The sequence below is a fragment of the Rhinolophus sinicus genome, chromosome 8 (genome assembly GCF_057876585.1).
Source record: "Rhinolophus sinicus isolate RSI-liver-muscle chromosome 8, RSI-T2T, whole genome shotgun sequence".
In the NCBI taxonomy this organism is placed as follows: domain Eukaryota; kingdom Metazoa; phylum Chordata; class Mammalia; order Chiroptera; family Rhinolophidae; genus Rhinolophus; species Rhinolophus sinicus.
Window position 1 is genome coordinate 55,416,657 of NC_142508.1, and position 16,034 is coordinate 55,432,690.

General features: G+C 42.9%; 1 protein-coding gene across 2 annotated transcripts in view; it reads right to left on the reverse strand.

Moving 5' to 3' along the window:
- The window catches only part of GAN (gigaxonin), a 60,852-nt gene extending 47,859 nt beyond the window's left edge, over positions 1-12,993 (reverse strand). The window contains exon 1 of one of the 2 annotated variants that reach the window (XM_074314526.2): positions 12,589-12,993. In XM_074314526.2, the coding sequence (XP_074170627.1) occupies positions 12,589-12,755 (167 nt within the window). In that variant the 5' untranslated portion in view covers positions 12,756-12,993. The remainder of the gene's footprint in view (positions 1-12,588) is intronic. The other variant, XM_074314527.2, reaches the window with a different exon arrangement.
- Between the last annotated feature and the right edge of the window lie 3,041 nt (positions 12,994-16,034).

The window sequence follows — 16,034 nt, forward strand, 5'->3', positions numbered from 1 at the left end:
CCTGCTCTAAATGTTTTTACAACAGCAAACACACAACATTTTAAAAGCCAGCCTAACAGATGTGCAAAATAATAACTTTATCAAATATATGGTGATGGAAGGAGAACTGACTCTGGGTGGTGAACACACAATGGGATTTATAGATGAAGTAATACAGAATTGTACACCTGAAATCTATGTAACTTTACTAACAATTGTCACCCCAATACACTTTAATTAGAAAATAATAATAACTTTGAGAAACCACTTGCAAAAGTGACAAGCAATGGTGATAGATCTGAGAAAAAAACGTCAGATACACACTGCCAGTTCCAGATTTTCTATTCTGTTATGATTTTCAGAGTCTATTTATCCTTCTATAACCTTTAGATGATACTGTGTCTTCCTGGACAATAATCTGGCTTCACATAACAGCACAAATCTGTTTCTATCTTCAGAAACAGACATACCTGGGACACAGCCCCCAAAGTGGGTTTATGGGCACCTACAAAAAATACGCAAAGGAAAAAAACAAAACAAAACAAAACCTGAAGCTTTTTTATAATTTGTTACAGAAGAAAAAAAGACCTGGAAATTAAAATGTCAAATCAGGGAATGATGAAGCAAATTATATGGAACACCAGCAATATGATGTAATAACAAATAGCTACTAAAAATGATTATGAGCATTATATTGAGATATAAGAGGGATATGAAATGACTTCAAGTGGAAAGATAAACCATAAATAATATGTATATAGAGATTACGATAACAATGTATTAAGTATGCTGTTCAGAACCAGAAATTAATTTAAGGTAACATAAATAATTACACTCTCCTGTGACTTTCCATAATTTTTTGTGTAAAACATAGATTCTTAAAATTTAAATCTAGTTCTTGTAATTTTGAAAGTAAAGCACTCAATAAAATTTATGTCTTAAAAGACAAGGTTTTAAAATGCATGTTAAAAATTTTAAGATGAGTTCAAAGACAGAATTATGATGCAGCAACTTGTGAAGCAAAAAATTCTTCTAGAATGAAACAAACCTGAATCCTTATTCTGGTCACACCCTGACCTTTTGGAAATACACATAAAAGAAAGACATTCGTGCCCCGACCTGTCAAACGGTTCCAGATTTTCTACTCGGGTATGATTTCTCAGATGCTATTAAAAGGCTCCTTCTATAACCTAAAGACCCCATGCAGAGATCATCTCAAGAGTAAGCCCCTTTGATTTGGGGGTACTCTTACAAGTCTTCTCTCTCTAGAAACTGACTGATCTGGTTCTTTTTTGCTGCTCTATACAAATGACATTAAATACCCTGTTTCCCTGAAAATAAGACCTAGCCAGACAGTCAGCTCTAATGTGTCTTTTGGAGCAAAAATTAATATAAGTAACAATATAATAATAATATAAATTAAAATTATAATAACATAAGACCGGGTCTTTATAATATAATATAATATAATATAACATAATATAATATAATATAATACTGGGTCTTATATTAATTTTTGCTCCAAAAGACACATTAAAGCTGATTGTCCGGCTAGGTCTTATTTTCGGGGAAACATGGTACTACAAAAGTTCCATATTTCAGAAATAGCTCCATATTTCTATTCATTTTCCATTCTCTCTCTCCCAATGTAAAGAGTTAGAAGGAAGGTTTTGGCCTTTTCAAAGGCAGAGAAAGTAGAACTCCCGAATAAATTCAAAGGAAAAGTGAGAATTTATATGAATTTATTATCATCTTTGAATTCATCCTTTCAAAGCAGTTCAAGCCAAGTATTAAGTGAAGGTTAAGAAACTGTCTCTTTTTTCTTTTTTAAAAAAGAGATAGTAGGAGCAGAGAAAAACAAAACAAAAAAACAACTACAGCTGAAACACACCCCCTTTCAGTTCCCTTTAATAAACGAGAGGCAGCTCCTGCGTAAGCTACACTTTCACATCTTTAAACTCAATCTTAAAACCACCTTTTTGCTTCTGGCACCTCCTTAGTGTATGATCTACTGTTATAAACTTCTCCAAACAATCCGAAGCTGGAAAATGCCTTCCAAAATGTTGTCAAGGGAATGAATGCTTTTCAGTGAATTCTTTAGTCATGCTGCAACAAAAGCTCTCTCTCTGGAGTTACTACTCCTGAATAAAGAATTTGGTCCCTTTTTCTCCCAGGTTTCTTGGCACCAGAAATGGACTTTGGTAACTGTGCCATCTAAAACAGTCCAGAAGTGAAGACTCTCTTGCAGGTTAAACTCTGCTGGAAGGTTTTGTCCCTCTCCCCCAGCTCCCAACACATATTCAGCTACACAGTAAAATGTCAGAGCAACTAGATTAATCCTACTTGGAAGCAGTGTGTACACAGCCTCCTGAGCTCTGATCTTCTTTCTACTTCTTCATCAGTACTTGCAAACTGCAGTCAACTCAACTCTCTTATGTGCAGAATTTCCACTAATGGATTTAGTGCCTCTGGCCCTGGAAATAAAAGATGAGGGCTTTAAAAGCACCCAGTGCATTTCTCTGCTTTATTTCTCCCCCACTGATACGGCAACACTGAAAGCATACTGAAGGTACCCGCAATACACTACAGGAGCCTGTGGCAGGAGCGATTGGCAAATTGGAAAAATGTTAGAAAGGAAGGGATATTGGAACCAGGTCCAGAAGGATGACTAAGAATGTATCTGCCAGAAAAGAGCAGGAGGTCAAGAAAGGCAGAGACAAGAAGCAAAAGCACACATATTCACAGGTACATGAAGTACTCCTTAGAATGTTCAAGAATGAGAAAAGTATAAAAAAGGTGTTCATACAGCAACATGACCTCAAATTCAACACATCAAAGACAGATTATTTCCCCCGCCTTCCTTAAGCAGCCAGGCTTCCTGCTTCCTCACCCTTAGCTCCCATATTCAAGTAGCAGACAGTTGCTTTCTTCCCTAATCCCTGAACTTGGCCACTGGACATCACCACGCTGAATCTGAATCATTCGGCAACTCCAGTCGTGCCCTCCCCGTGCTGAGAACATACAACAAAGACACCTTCTTAAGGTAGAGCTCCAGCCCTATTCCTAGTACTAATGCTTACTGATTGAACGCAAATCGCAATCTAATTGCCCGCACTCTAGAATGCTGCCCATCTACTTCCCACATTGCTGTCCAGGCCTCTAGTCCAGTCCAGTGTACCTACTACCTGAGGGCACACCTTATGTTCCTGCGCTCACACCTGTGTTCTACCTGAGCCCAGCTGGGTTCTCTGTGCCCAGCTCTCTACCTATCCCACCCCCACCCCCCACTCACCCCGCTCTCCTCCTCTCCAAGGTCTTGCTCACATTGTTTCCTCCTGAAACCTTATGCAGTCGCCTGAGTCGTTCTTCCTCCGCAGAACTCCTATAGCCAGAAGTATCTATACAATTAAAAGAGCTTTCGTTCCATTCTTTGGTTTTCCACAGCTGAGCCATAACTTTGAGAACAGGTTCTGTACTTCGCAGAATCTTTCAGACTGTCCCTAATTTAACACTCTCTGTAAGTGAAGCTAAGCATTGTTTGCTGGGGGTGAAGAAGGGAACTGGTCTCTCCTTAGTCTTCCGCTTTCTCATTGACAAGTCCTACTGCTAACATCTCTGTTCCAGCCACTTCACTCCAACTCCACTGACAAACCCTCGTCCAAGGCATCCTTATTTCCTAGCTGTTCCTAGAGGGAACAACTGCAGTACCCTCCCAAATAAGACTACACCTTCTCCTTCTTAAAACCCAGCAATGCCTTTCCATAACCCTTACAATAAAACCTAAACTCTCATGCAGACTAAACCAAGTTGGAAGATTTTCCTGGGTCCCTTTCCCACACCCCACCGCCTCCCTAGCCAACTCCCAATACACATTCAGCAACTCAGGGAAATGTTACAGAGGAAGTTCAGTCTCCTTGGGGAGCAGTGTGAGTGCCACCCTGAACTCAGGACGAGCGAGCCCTGCCCACCCCCTAACCCTGTTCACGCCACTCTACCCGCTGCTCCTCATCGGCGTGCTGCTGCTCTTCTGCTGCCGGGTGTGCCAATGTTCTTGTCTCCAGACCGCAGCACTTCTGTCCCCTGTGCCCCTCGCGGCACATGCCTCCCGCTGGGCCCACTTCTGCTCTCTTCAAACCCTCCTCCTCCTTCAGATTTCAGTTTAAAGGGCACTTCCCCCAGAGCGACGTGCTCTTCACTCCATCTACAGCAGCAACCACGCAACCACATGCAGTCCTTCCATCTCGGTAATTAGACTTCTCTACTGTCTGCCTCCCCAGCTGGATTCCACGGAGGCTGGAGCTGTCTGCCCAGGGCATAGCTGTGCCACCCATAAATGCTCAAAAGTTTAGTGAACGAACAAGCACATTGGGGAACCTCGACCAAGAATCTGTTCTCTACTTTTAAAAAGTTGTTTCTGTAAACGTGATTAATTGGGGTTATTAATACAGTAGTGAATGATCCGACAAGTTATTTAAATACACTTTTAGAGCAGATTTTGAGAAGTGCCTACTCCAAAAATAAAGCCAATCTATTCTTTCCCCATTCTTGAAACTCTGATACTACCACACAACACTGAAAAATTAAGTGAACATCACAAATAATTTTCAAACCATGTTTATTTTCTTTACTAACCCCAAAGAGGAAGAAAAAGTCAGTTGAGTTATTTCAGTCTCGACGGACTCCATCTCAGTTTTGACAGTGTTTGACAGTATTCAGTAGATGACTGAGCATGCACTCAAATGGTAGCCAGCACGTGAGAAAGACAGCGGAGCCACGGAAGGTGTAATGTTCTGGAAACTACTGCTATGTCAGCTCTGTCTCTCTTATCACCACTGTCTCCCCAGCACCTACTGGCGCTGATACTGAGTATTCCTGTGTATTTGTTGAACAAATAAAAAACTACAATCAAGCCCCTAAAGAGTCAACACTAATTACACCAGGTCCCTTCACTGGGACCTGTGTCTGTGATGAATTCATAACAGTACCCTTCAACACTTGTAGACAACTCTCATTCTTGAACTGTGATTTGTTAACGGTTAAGCACAAGCCCACAAGCATATGGGTTCAGGCGGTGATGGCATTTCTAAAGAATGCAGCAACAGCTGTGACAGTGGGGAATATTTCCATAAACCCCTTTCCCACCAATAAGAAAGAAGATGGTAAACAAAGGAAGCAAAGCAACTACTCTGTCCCTGCCGCATGGCAGGAGGTGATAACAATAAGAAGCTCACTTCCTCCTTGCTAACAATGGGGATTATCATTTTCAAGCAGAGGACCAAGTTGGTAGCTCTGCTCACACAAGTCAGTACTGTTAAGGAGCCAGGCAGGAAAATAAACAAGCAAGCAAGCAAGCAAACAAACTGCACCCAAAGAGCAAAAAGCCCCTAATCTGCTATAAGTCTACATTTCCCACGCTAGCTCTAGTGTAGGAGACAAGCAAGACGATGGTGGGAAATTCTTCCTTTTACTAACCAAATGGAAGGCTACCAGAAGACGACAGGTCCAGCTGGGCTCCCTTTCCACCCCTGAAGTAGAACTGCGCTATGGCAGGAAGAGGACGGGAAACAATTACCAATGATCTTTCTGTCTAAGGATTCTCATTGCTCTTCACAATCCTACTTTCCTCAAACTTCCAGCTGCTCCCAGTGAATGAACGTGCTCTGCATGTTAGAAGAGACTCATACAAACCTCACATCCTAAACGTGTGAGGTTTCCTCCAGTTCAGGGACCGACTGATATAAAACTGTTTCCCAATATTTCTACACATCTTACCATGTTAACATAAAAATCACAAGCATCAAATGGTCTTTAAAATTGTTCCTAAAAAGATACAGAAATACTTAGTAGTGGAGAGAATCACAAAATACCTATGAGCAAAAATATATATTTAAGTTCTATAATCATTAACACATTAACTCCCAAAGAGGAAAGCACAGGACATTTTATTGGTCTATAGACCATTATTCGACAGTCTATTTTTTAAAACCAGTCCTTCCAGCTTCCATTTCCGATATACCCTGCTTCTCAAAGATTTATTGTTTGAAGCTTATCTGTTTGCTCTAACAAAATATTTCACCAAGATCTTATGTTCCCTCAGTATTCTATTTTTCTAATGTTTCTGAATAGAGGAGAAAAGTTGTAACTGATTCCCACAGAGAAATGGAAGCAGCAGACATGAGATCATCATTTGATGGCTAAGTCGCTCTCTGGCAATAAATACTTGGGAAGATGACTTCACTTCTGCTCTTCTGAGCACAGGGATCCAGAGCTCTGGCTGAGCACCGGAGGGCACTGAGCTGGACACACGGCCCTTACTCTCCATAGAGCTACAGCTGTCGCCTTTACCTCAGCCTTTGATGTCCTTCCTTTTTCGGACTCATCATGGCTTAGGAGGCAAAGAACCCAGGGGAGGCTCTCAAATTCAAAGTTGCAACCATACGCTGCCACTTATCGCACCCCACAGCCTCAACCTAGAATTCTAACTCACAAATCGTTCATTTCTGCTATAGCTTCAGTACACAAATGATAGACCTGTATCCTGCAGAAGGATGTTATAGCTCCCTAACGGACTTACTCGTGGTACTCATAAGCCAAATGACTCCTTACTTGTCCTAATTATGTTTTCTTTATGGATTATAACTAGATTTTAAGCCTCACTTTGAGATCATGAGACGAACTGATTAACAGTTTCAATAGTGGATAAGGTGGTTTTGTAATCTGGATGCTTGGTCTATATTATGCAAATCTAACTCCGAAGAACCAGCGTTTCTATGTGGAAAAGCACTTTGCTTGACGCTCTAAATTATATAAAAATTACTCTAAGAACACTGAAGAGGACTTACAGGGGAAATACAAACTGTAAGATACAGAAGTCTAAGGGCGTAGGTATTCACTAGAGCTAGGTTTTCCTTCTATCACATTACATTGTTACTCAAAATAACCCTCAGAAAAGTTCTACAATAAATCTAAACATTCAATACTTCACTTTATGTTAGATTCACTGGTCTAACAAGAATTTTATTGATTTGTTTCATCACTTGAAACCTTTCAAAAAGCTCTCCAGAATTAGAGCATTCACTGCTACCAACAGCAGCAATTGCTGTCTTGTATAAATAAACACATAACTTTAAGCTGAAATGAGTAATCTAGGTTAAATTCAGAGCTCCAATTCCCAAGTGCTTAGTTTCCTTAGAAGCCCAGAGAAAATACTTCTTTCATCTTCTAAAACTGAACATACTTTAATATCACTTTTGAAAAACAATGTGATATATAGATGATGCATTACTGAATCGTACACTTGAAACCTATGTAACTTTACTAACCACTGTCACCCCAATAAACTTTAATTAAAAAAAAAGAAAAGAAAAATTCATGTAAGAATAGGGTTTAATTAAACACGATTGCAAATATTGAAAAAGAAGAGAAGGAGGAGGAGTAAGAAGGGAAGGAGGAGAAAAAAATCATTTTCAACCATGTGACTGTAAGCCCTTCAGGATAGATTTCATCCTTTTCAGCAGTTGTTAGGATGACTTATCACAGATGGATAAAAAAAAACAAGGCCTAGATCCATTAAAAGACATTCAGGGCCAGCTTATTTCCTTTCCGTCACTGTAAAAGCACAGCAAGAGTCAGGTATAGTCAACTTGATTTTAAGAATCTCAGGATTCAGCAAGAGTCTCAGAACCTGGAACTTCTACCTGAGCCTTTGAGCACTAAGAAACCTAACAGGTTATAATAACTATTCAAAATCCTTATGACGATCATTCAGGAGCTGCTATACACAAAGCTCAAAGCACAAGTGGAAGAAAAGGGACTTGGAGACCAGCAGCATGCTCTGTGCACAGCAGACAGTGCTAATGGACTTTGGCGCCCATAAACTACAGGGCAAATGTCAGATACCCAGAGAAAGGATGATAATTTCTATCTTACTATGAAACTCGGACTCCTACAGATCCTATTAGTCTCCTTAAGTAGTTTCATCAGCATCATCTATGAGTCAAATTTTATATTTAAATGGCAAAACAGGCTCATCAATAATTAGGCCTTGGAGCATATCCAGATTAACAGCATAAAATAAATGCTTGTTACAAAACAACTCTACAGGGCCGGGTTTGTATAGCAGAATCCCCAACCAAGTCCTATATGACAGGACAAAGGAAATGCTTTAATGTCAATGTGTAACAAAACTTAAACGTTGCAATAAAACCGTAAGAACAGAAACAAACCCCCTCCCCACAACATATACACACAAAGCAAAACAAAAATTGCTTAGAGCCACATAATTTAGACTTATAGGGGCTTTGTTGTTCATGTGGCCCAACCAACCCCACTTTATACATGAGGAAACTAAGTCCCAGAAAAGTTGTCCAATGTCTCCACTCCACCCTCACTAGACCAGCTTTCTCTCAAAAAACTGAGAAGGGGAAAATTGCCATTCTTATTGTTGGCTGGCTCATCAAAGGATCCAAAAACCTTGCGACTCTTCCTCTCCAAACTAATATTCCAACAGATACCTAGAAAAACCAAAATTCTCAGAAGTGAATCCAGAACCAGAACCTGTACAGAGCTACTTTAATGTTACTACAAAATCACACAGTAATTCATTTTCAAATCCTTCTCGCATACATTACTCCACAAGAACCACAGCTCATGAGAGAAAGGAGTCTGAACTCCACATCAGACCAATGGGATTGTGCCAGAATCAGAAGAGCCTCAGACATGAAGCAAAGCAAACTTTGCAATATTCAGAAGAAAGAGAAATTTCCTGTAAGCCTCAGGGAACCATTCCCAGAAGGTCTCAGGGTTGCTGAGAAAAGAAAGATTCTGTAAGTCGTTTTACTCATGAATTAAACTTCATCATTCTTAAAGGTCATTGGCCACATTTAGATTTAGTTTTACCAGCAAACCAAAGGAAAAAATGTTATTCCGGGGTCAGAATGAGGAAAAGCTGGGAAGAGGGTGTGTTGCAAAAGCAGCATCCCACTTACTGAGCTGAATGAGGGGCTATGAAAGGTCCTGCCTGCCTTCTGGTAGCATCTGTATCCTAAGGTTGCATGACACATACTCTAAACAACCTTTTTTCAGGCAGTAGGGTTTGTTGCTAAAGTTGCATTTCCTGGTTTTTTCCCTTTATACTAAAAGTCCTTCTAGAGTGGTATGATAGCTAAGATTTTCAGGAGGAAAAACAAATGCTAAACCAAAGATAAAGCACAGGAAAAGATTAAACCAATAAGTAAGATAAAAAGACTTTCCTATATTAAGTAGGAAGTATGCCAAATTAATTGCTTTAATTCCTAGTTTGACAAAGTTGGATTGGTTCCCTCTGTTGAGCATACAGAAGCAATATATATATATATATATATATATATATATATATATATATATATATAAAATATTGCTTCCAAACCATACAACTTCAGAGGCTTGTGACAGCTACTAAAACTAGGCTAACTAAAGACATTAAACAAAACTCAAATTTTTATAAAACTTCAGAGACTACCAAACTTTTGATCACCCAATTCATATATTAATGACATCACACGTAAATGCTTAAGCTTCAAAAGAGAAAGCAAGAAACATTAAATTCTAAACCATACAAATTCATTTTGTTTCAATATAATTTAAATAATTGTATATTTAAAGTTCTATTCAAACAGAAGATACATTAAAAAGCCCAATATCATTGGTTTCAAACATTACTAAACAGTTTGTTTCTAAATAGTAATACAAATTAGTCAAGTTACTTTCAAGTGACTTGAGATTGATAACTTTAAAAGACCCCCCCCAAGAACATTCTACCACTTCAATAACCAAAAACTTAAAGCAATTAGTCACTGAAAAACACACATATTGACTGATTCATGTTTATCTACAAAATGTCAAAAATATCTGTCCTTCTGGGTGGTGAACACACAATGGGATTTATAGATGATGTAATACAGAATTGTACACCTGAAATCTATGTAATTTTGCTAACAACTGTCACCCCAATAAATTTTAAAAAAATAAAATATCTGTCCTACCTACTGCACAAGATGGTTGAAAATTTAAATCGAAATGAGATAGTCTGTGAAAGTATACTTGATAAGCATTCACATCATAACATTGTAAGTAAGTAAGTAGTAGAGTTTACACAAAGAATAAAGACAAGTAATGCTGGAACTTGGTATGATAAACGAGGAGACAAGGCTTCATTACCCTGCCATCTAATCTTAGTTCAACCATTAAGTTCTAGTATCCTCATCATAACAGAAGTCACTAACGTCCACTGAGCCCCATTTTCTGATTTGGAAAGTAACAAAATTGGACTATAGGAGATCTGAAGTCCCTTTGGCTCAGCTACTTTGATTGGCAATATTTCACACCTAAATTACTGCTACCGTGTTTCCCTGAAAATAAGACCTAACTGGAAAACAAGCCCTAGCATGATTTTTCAGGATGACATCCCCTGAACATAAGCCCCAATGCGCCTTTTGGAGCACAACTTCATATAAGACCCTGTCTAATTTTCAGGGAAACACGGTATTATAAATAAGTAACATTTCACATTACTATTCTCATTATGTGTCACCATGTCACAAATGAATACCTCACCTTTCCTAATCCATTAGATATAGCGGTGCATGCGCTCATCATTATAGACCTATGTGCAGACCTGTGAGATGTTCAAAGCACCATTACATATTCCTTTACAGGGTGGGTCAAAGATTAAATGAGACAGAGACACATTGTATCCCTCATTTATCAGAGCAGTGAGCTGAAGCCAACAGCAAGTCATCTACCAGAACTCACAGCTATAAAAGTAAAAGCTGGAAGAAGAAAGCAGGTCCCATGCTCTTCTCAATTAGGGATAATTGAGAAGAAATGGAAATGTAACAGAGCCACCCTCTAATGTCCAATCTGCGGTGGTAGCAAGGCAGGCAGTCACTCATTCAACACATTTGCTAAACCACCAGGCACTGGTCTTTCTGGCTGCCAGGGACGCAATAATGAACAAAAGAAAAATCCCTGGCCTCACTGAGCTTACATTGTGGGTGGGGAAGATCAACAAAGTAAATGAGTAAAACATAGGGTACATTAGAGTTGTAAGTGCTATGACGAAAAATAAAGTATGAAAAGGGGATAGAGTGCATGTGTTTAGGGATTTACAATTTCCTTCTAAGCTGCCTGGATGCCACTTAAAGAACTACAACAATAATGCATTCTTAGAGTAGTTCTCCTAACATATCCCCAAACAGGGAACACTTTGCACTCTGGGAAGACTGTGGCCTGCTGTTCCCTATTTGAGATTGATTGCTCAAACCTCTGAACTGCCAGCTATGAGCTGTTATACTGGCAATCAAATCCCCTACTAACAAAGACTTACCTCCCCCCCCAACCCTGACTCCCCCCACCACCTTTAAATCCACAAAGAGTGCAAATGGATTTACAAGAGAGAGAGCCAGGAGAAGTTACAAGAGCACTTGAACTGCTTCTGAGTTAGCACAAATGTCTAACTGATGCGAAGGTTAAGATGTGGTTTGTGTGCTGAGCTCTGCTAGGACAGAGCATTAAGAATGCAGTAACATTATTTTGCTTTTTCTGACCTATCAATTCTAGCCATTCTCTACTATTATTAGTCTATATTTATCCAGCTTACTGGGCAGTTTCTCCACCTTTTAGCATTTTTTTTTTTTTTTGCTTTTATTAAAAGATCAACCCAGTTTGCAAGAAAGTTGCTGTAAGAAAAGTTAACAGCCCCCTGAAAGATCTGATACACGTAGTTAAGCATTTATCTTATCGATCTTTAATCTGGTTAGTTGAGATGGCAAATCAGGTTAAGCTTTGTTTTACTCAAGTTTTAAAATGTCCTCTGAGTCGCTAAAATCTCCTGGTCCTCGAGTTGTGACCACATCCTGAGAATTACAGTAAGTCGTTTAAAATTCGCTACAGCTCATTTTAACGCGTGTCTATAACACACAGCCCTAATTTTAAACGGAATTCCCACGAGTGGAAAAAGCACGTTTGACAAGAACGTCGGCCTTGGGGATCAGATCGCCGGTCCGAAGGAGAAGCTCCAATGGGGTTGTCCCTCTGCCCACACCCGATGTGGAAGTTGTTTGTTTGCCTTCTCCGCGGGAGGGGCGCTCCGGGCCGCCGGCCCCGCCGACAGCGCGTCGGTTTGGAGGCGAACGGCCGGCAAACTTCAGCCGGGATCGGTCGGCTGGGCCAGGCGGAGGGGGGCGGCTTTTCCCCGGCGCGGCCTCGCCCCGCTCGCGGATGCGGGTCGCGGGCCGGCCCAGGACGGCGTCCGGGGGCCTGCGGGGCTCGGAGGCCCGGGCGAGCGCCGGGCTGTGGGAATCCGAGGAGAGATGGCGAGGGGATTGCGGCCCCGGTACAGGGTCAACGCCAGGGGGACAAGGGACCCGTGGGGCGCTCGACCTGGCGGTGGGCGAAGCCACGGTAGCTGTCCTGGGGGCCGGGCAGGGCTCTGCCGGGAGGGACCCCGCGCTGAGCAGTGACCAGGGGGACCCCGGCGGCTGAGGGGTGGGGACACGACTCCGGTGCCACGCCCGGCCCGCCCCGCCCCTGGGCTCCGGGCAGCGCGGCCCCGCCCGGCCCCCTCCTCACCTGATGTACGGACTGGCCGCCGCCAGGATGTTCTTCTGCACAGGGATCTCCTCACCGTCGAGGACCAGGTGCGCGTCGCAGAAGCGGGACTCCTCGCGGAAAGAGCTGAGCGCTCGCAGCAAGCGCGCGGCGTGCTGAGGGTCGGACACGGCGCTGCTCTCGGCCATCGCGGCGCCCGCTGGTCAGCGGGCCCGTCCCGCTCCCGACTGTGACCGGCAGGACCCCTGGAACTGTCCACGTCCGGCGCGCGCCCCGTCTGCACTGCCCGCGCGCGCGCGCACCCGCTTGGCCCGGCTCAGAGCACTCGATGAACAAGCGAGAGCCCCCTGAACGCGCCTGCGCCATCCGTGGCGCTAGGAGCCGGTGCCTTTAAGGAGCCGCTACATTGCGTCATTTCTCCGCGACGCCCCCACGCCCTCGCTCCCTCCTTCTCGCCCGCCGTCGCCGGAGGCGGCCAATCAGAAGCCTCATTCCTCCGTGGGACCCTCCGGTCCTCACCCCCGCGCTGCCAGGGGCTGTCGCCAGCTAAGAGGGATCTCTGCGGCGTTGGAGGGGTGTGCGGGCAGACTAGGACTTTGTGGGTAAGCCGGTAGCCTCTGTAGCCTCGAGTCTCGGTTCTTCCACTCGCTAGCTGTGTGATCATGGGTAAGGTGCCCATCCTCAATTTCTCCTGCAAAATGAAGATGACAGGTTGTGGGCTAATGTGCGATAATGCAAGTAAGCGAGGGCGCAGTAGGTGTAGCTTTCGTTATTTATGAGAGAAAAACGGTTTCCCAGGCAAGAGGACAGAGACCCTAAGAAACAGGCCTTGAAAAGAGCGTTTTGGTTGCGGCCTAGAGAGATGTAGCAGATGAAGCAGGAGAAGGAAGCGGCAGGTCTTACATTTTGCAGGGTCTCCTTGGCTGTAGTAAGGAGGTTGGTCTTGATTCCTGTAGGTGTTCTGAACCATGAAGGGGCTTGAGCAGGGGTTTTTCTAACGATCACTCAGCTGCTGCCTGGAGAATGGGGTTGGGGCGGGGGTGCTAAAGGCAGAATGATGCTGAAATATTGCAGTACTTGAGGGAAGGGAATGGTGGTCTGGGTGGACGGGTGATGATAGAGGTGGACAATAGTGGATAGCTCTAAAAGACTAGACAGAATTGTGAGGGAGGGGAGTCCAGGGTAACGTTGAGTAATGAACTGCGTGGATTTTGACACCGTTTAGCGAGAGACAGGAAACGCTGAAGGGATGGAAGGAAGCTAGAGAAGCCGGATGTTCAGTTTTGACGGAAAGTGACTCTGGGTCAGCTCTGACTGCAGGGCAAGCCCTAGATGGTTGAGGTTGCCCCAGAGGTTGCTAAGGGCACGTGGGAATGTGAAATATAGCCACCGTTTTGTACATGTACTCAATAAGGTTCTAAAGCATTAGCAATTTTATGAGGACCGAGGACCAGAGGAATGTGGTCAGCATTCCAGATAAGGCAGGATGGTGTTTTCACTATATCCGCTCAGTCTTTTCCTTCACCCAAGGCTCCAATGAAGTCTTGGGTCTTGATCCTGAACTACCCAAGGCTTTGGAGTCACTGGCAGGAATGAGAATAGTTAACTCTGGTAGTGTCACTGGCAGAAGAATAGATGGGGAGCAAGATGTTACTAGTGGAAGTTCCAGACACTTCCAGTTCCTTCTTCAAATGTAGCTCAGTATGGGTGAAATGATAAAAATGTCTACGATTGGCTTCAAAACAAAAGGAAGGGATAAAGGGAAGCCATTGGGGGTAGAGCTGAATCAGAAGTGGTTACTAATTGTTAAAGCCAGATTATGGGTGCATGGAGCTTTGTTGTACCAGGCTCTCTATTTTTGTGTATGTTGTAAAATGTAGTAAGTGAAAAAACAAGATAAGCAGCTCGAGCTTTTCCATGATACCTTTCCAGTATCTCTGGGAGTAGTCGACACTCCTCTCTCCACGTTGTTGCTGTACTTTGAACATTGCTCTGGCAGGAAACTTATTGTAATGGGTTTATTGATCTGTCTCACCTGCTAGCTTGTATATTTTAGTGTGTCTGAATTTCCAAGTGCTAAGCACAATGCCTGGCCCTAGCCCAGTGCTCAGTGAATGTTGGATGGATGGAGGAATTAAAAAAATTGTGAATACCAGGCACTTAATAAATGTTTTCTAAATTGTATCCTCTGGTCTTAGTTTGTGTTTGTCTTTCTCAGCTGGGTTGTGGGGGTCAAAAATGATATATATGACAGAGAGAGTTATCTACACAATGTAGGTATTTGATAAATACTTACTGATTAATTGCTTGGAATGCTGTCCTATTCTTCAAATGTCAGAGGTTCCAAAACAAAACAAAGAGCTCAAATAACAGAATCATTCTCAGGTAACCAACCAGTTAGCCTAGAATGGGAGTGTTGCCTTCGTTGAAGTAACTGGAGGTAAGTGGGGATTAGTCAGGCAGACTCTTCCTGGTAGAGGTTAACCTTCTCTGGTGTTTTGACAGAAGGAAGGAATGGGAGGACGTGGGCAGAGGATATAGACAGACCAGTGTCACTCCTGGGAAAGGTAGTTGCTGGTGTGAGTGTCACCTATGCAACAGGCAGCTGATCAGCAGAAGACCTTGTCTATGCTTTCAATACCACCCCCATTGTTTGCAGTATTTCCCACCAACCCACCGGTCTGAATAATTCATATTTATTCTTTAAAACCCAGTTCAAACATGACCTTCAGGGAACCTCCAACCAGTTTCTCAGGGCAGAGTCCCGTGCTATGCCATGTTCTTGCTTTCTGTGTTGCACTGACGCCCTGCACTGTAATTAATTGATTTGTATTATATGTTGGTTTCTGAGCTCCTCCAGGGTGCTTAGTAGGTGGCCCCTGATACTTTTGCACAATTAATTAGAGGTAGCAAGTTGAGTAATGGAGCAGTGGAGGCAGGATGTCACACAGTACAGGCAGGTGGGATTACACGGAGCTGAAGGACACACACCCTGTCCCAAGTGGGAGGCTGCTCTTCAGCTGATTGCTCCATGGGCTACGAGCCCAATGGTGCCAAATCCAATGACTTTTCAAGAGATCTGAAAATTCAGATTCACATGTTGAACATCCCAGTTTTTCAACATTAGCCACTAATTCGATTTGGGAAATAATGACGCAGCATATGTCTGCAGACAGGATCCGGCTTTAATTCATTTCCCATCAATCAGAAACCCATCTTGGTTTACTGAGGAGGGAGTAAACAATCAAAAGGACACTAGGCTCAGTAAAAATGGTTGAGTTGAGCTCAGGTGCCCCAAGAAGATTCACTGTGGTGATATAGGGAAGCAAGAGGCCTTACTGTGGGAGGAATGATTTGGGGGGCAGAACCTACCCTTCCATCTGCTGTTGGAACCACTCCTGATTGGGCTATGGACTGTTTTGTAGCCTTTCTTGATATTGCTCAAACCGAGCCGCACTTGACATTGT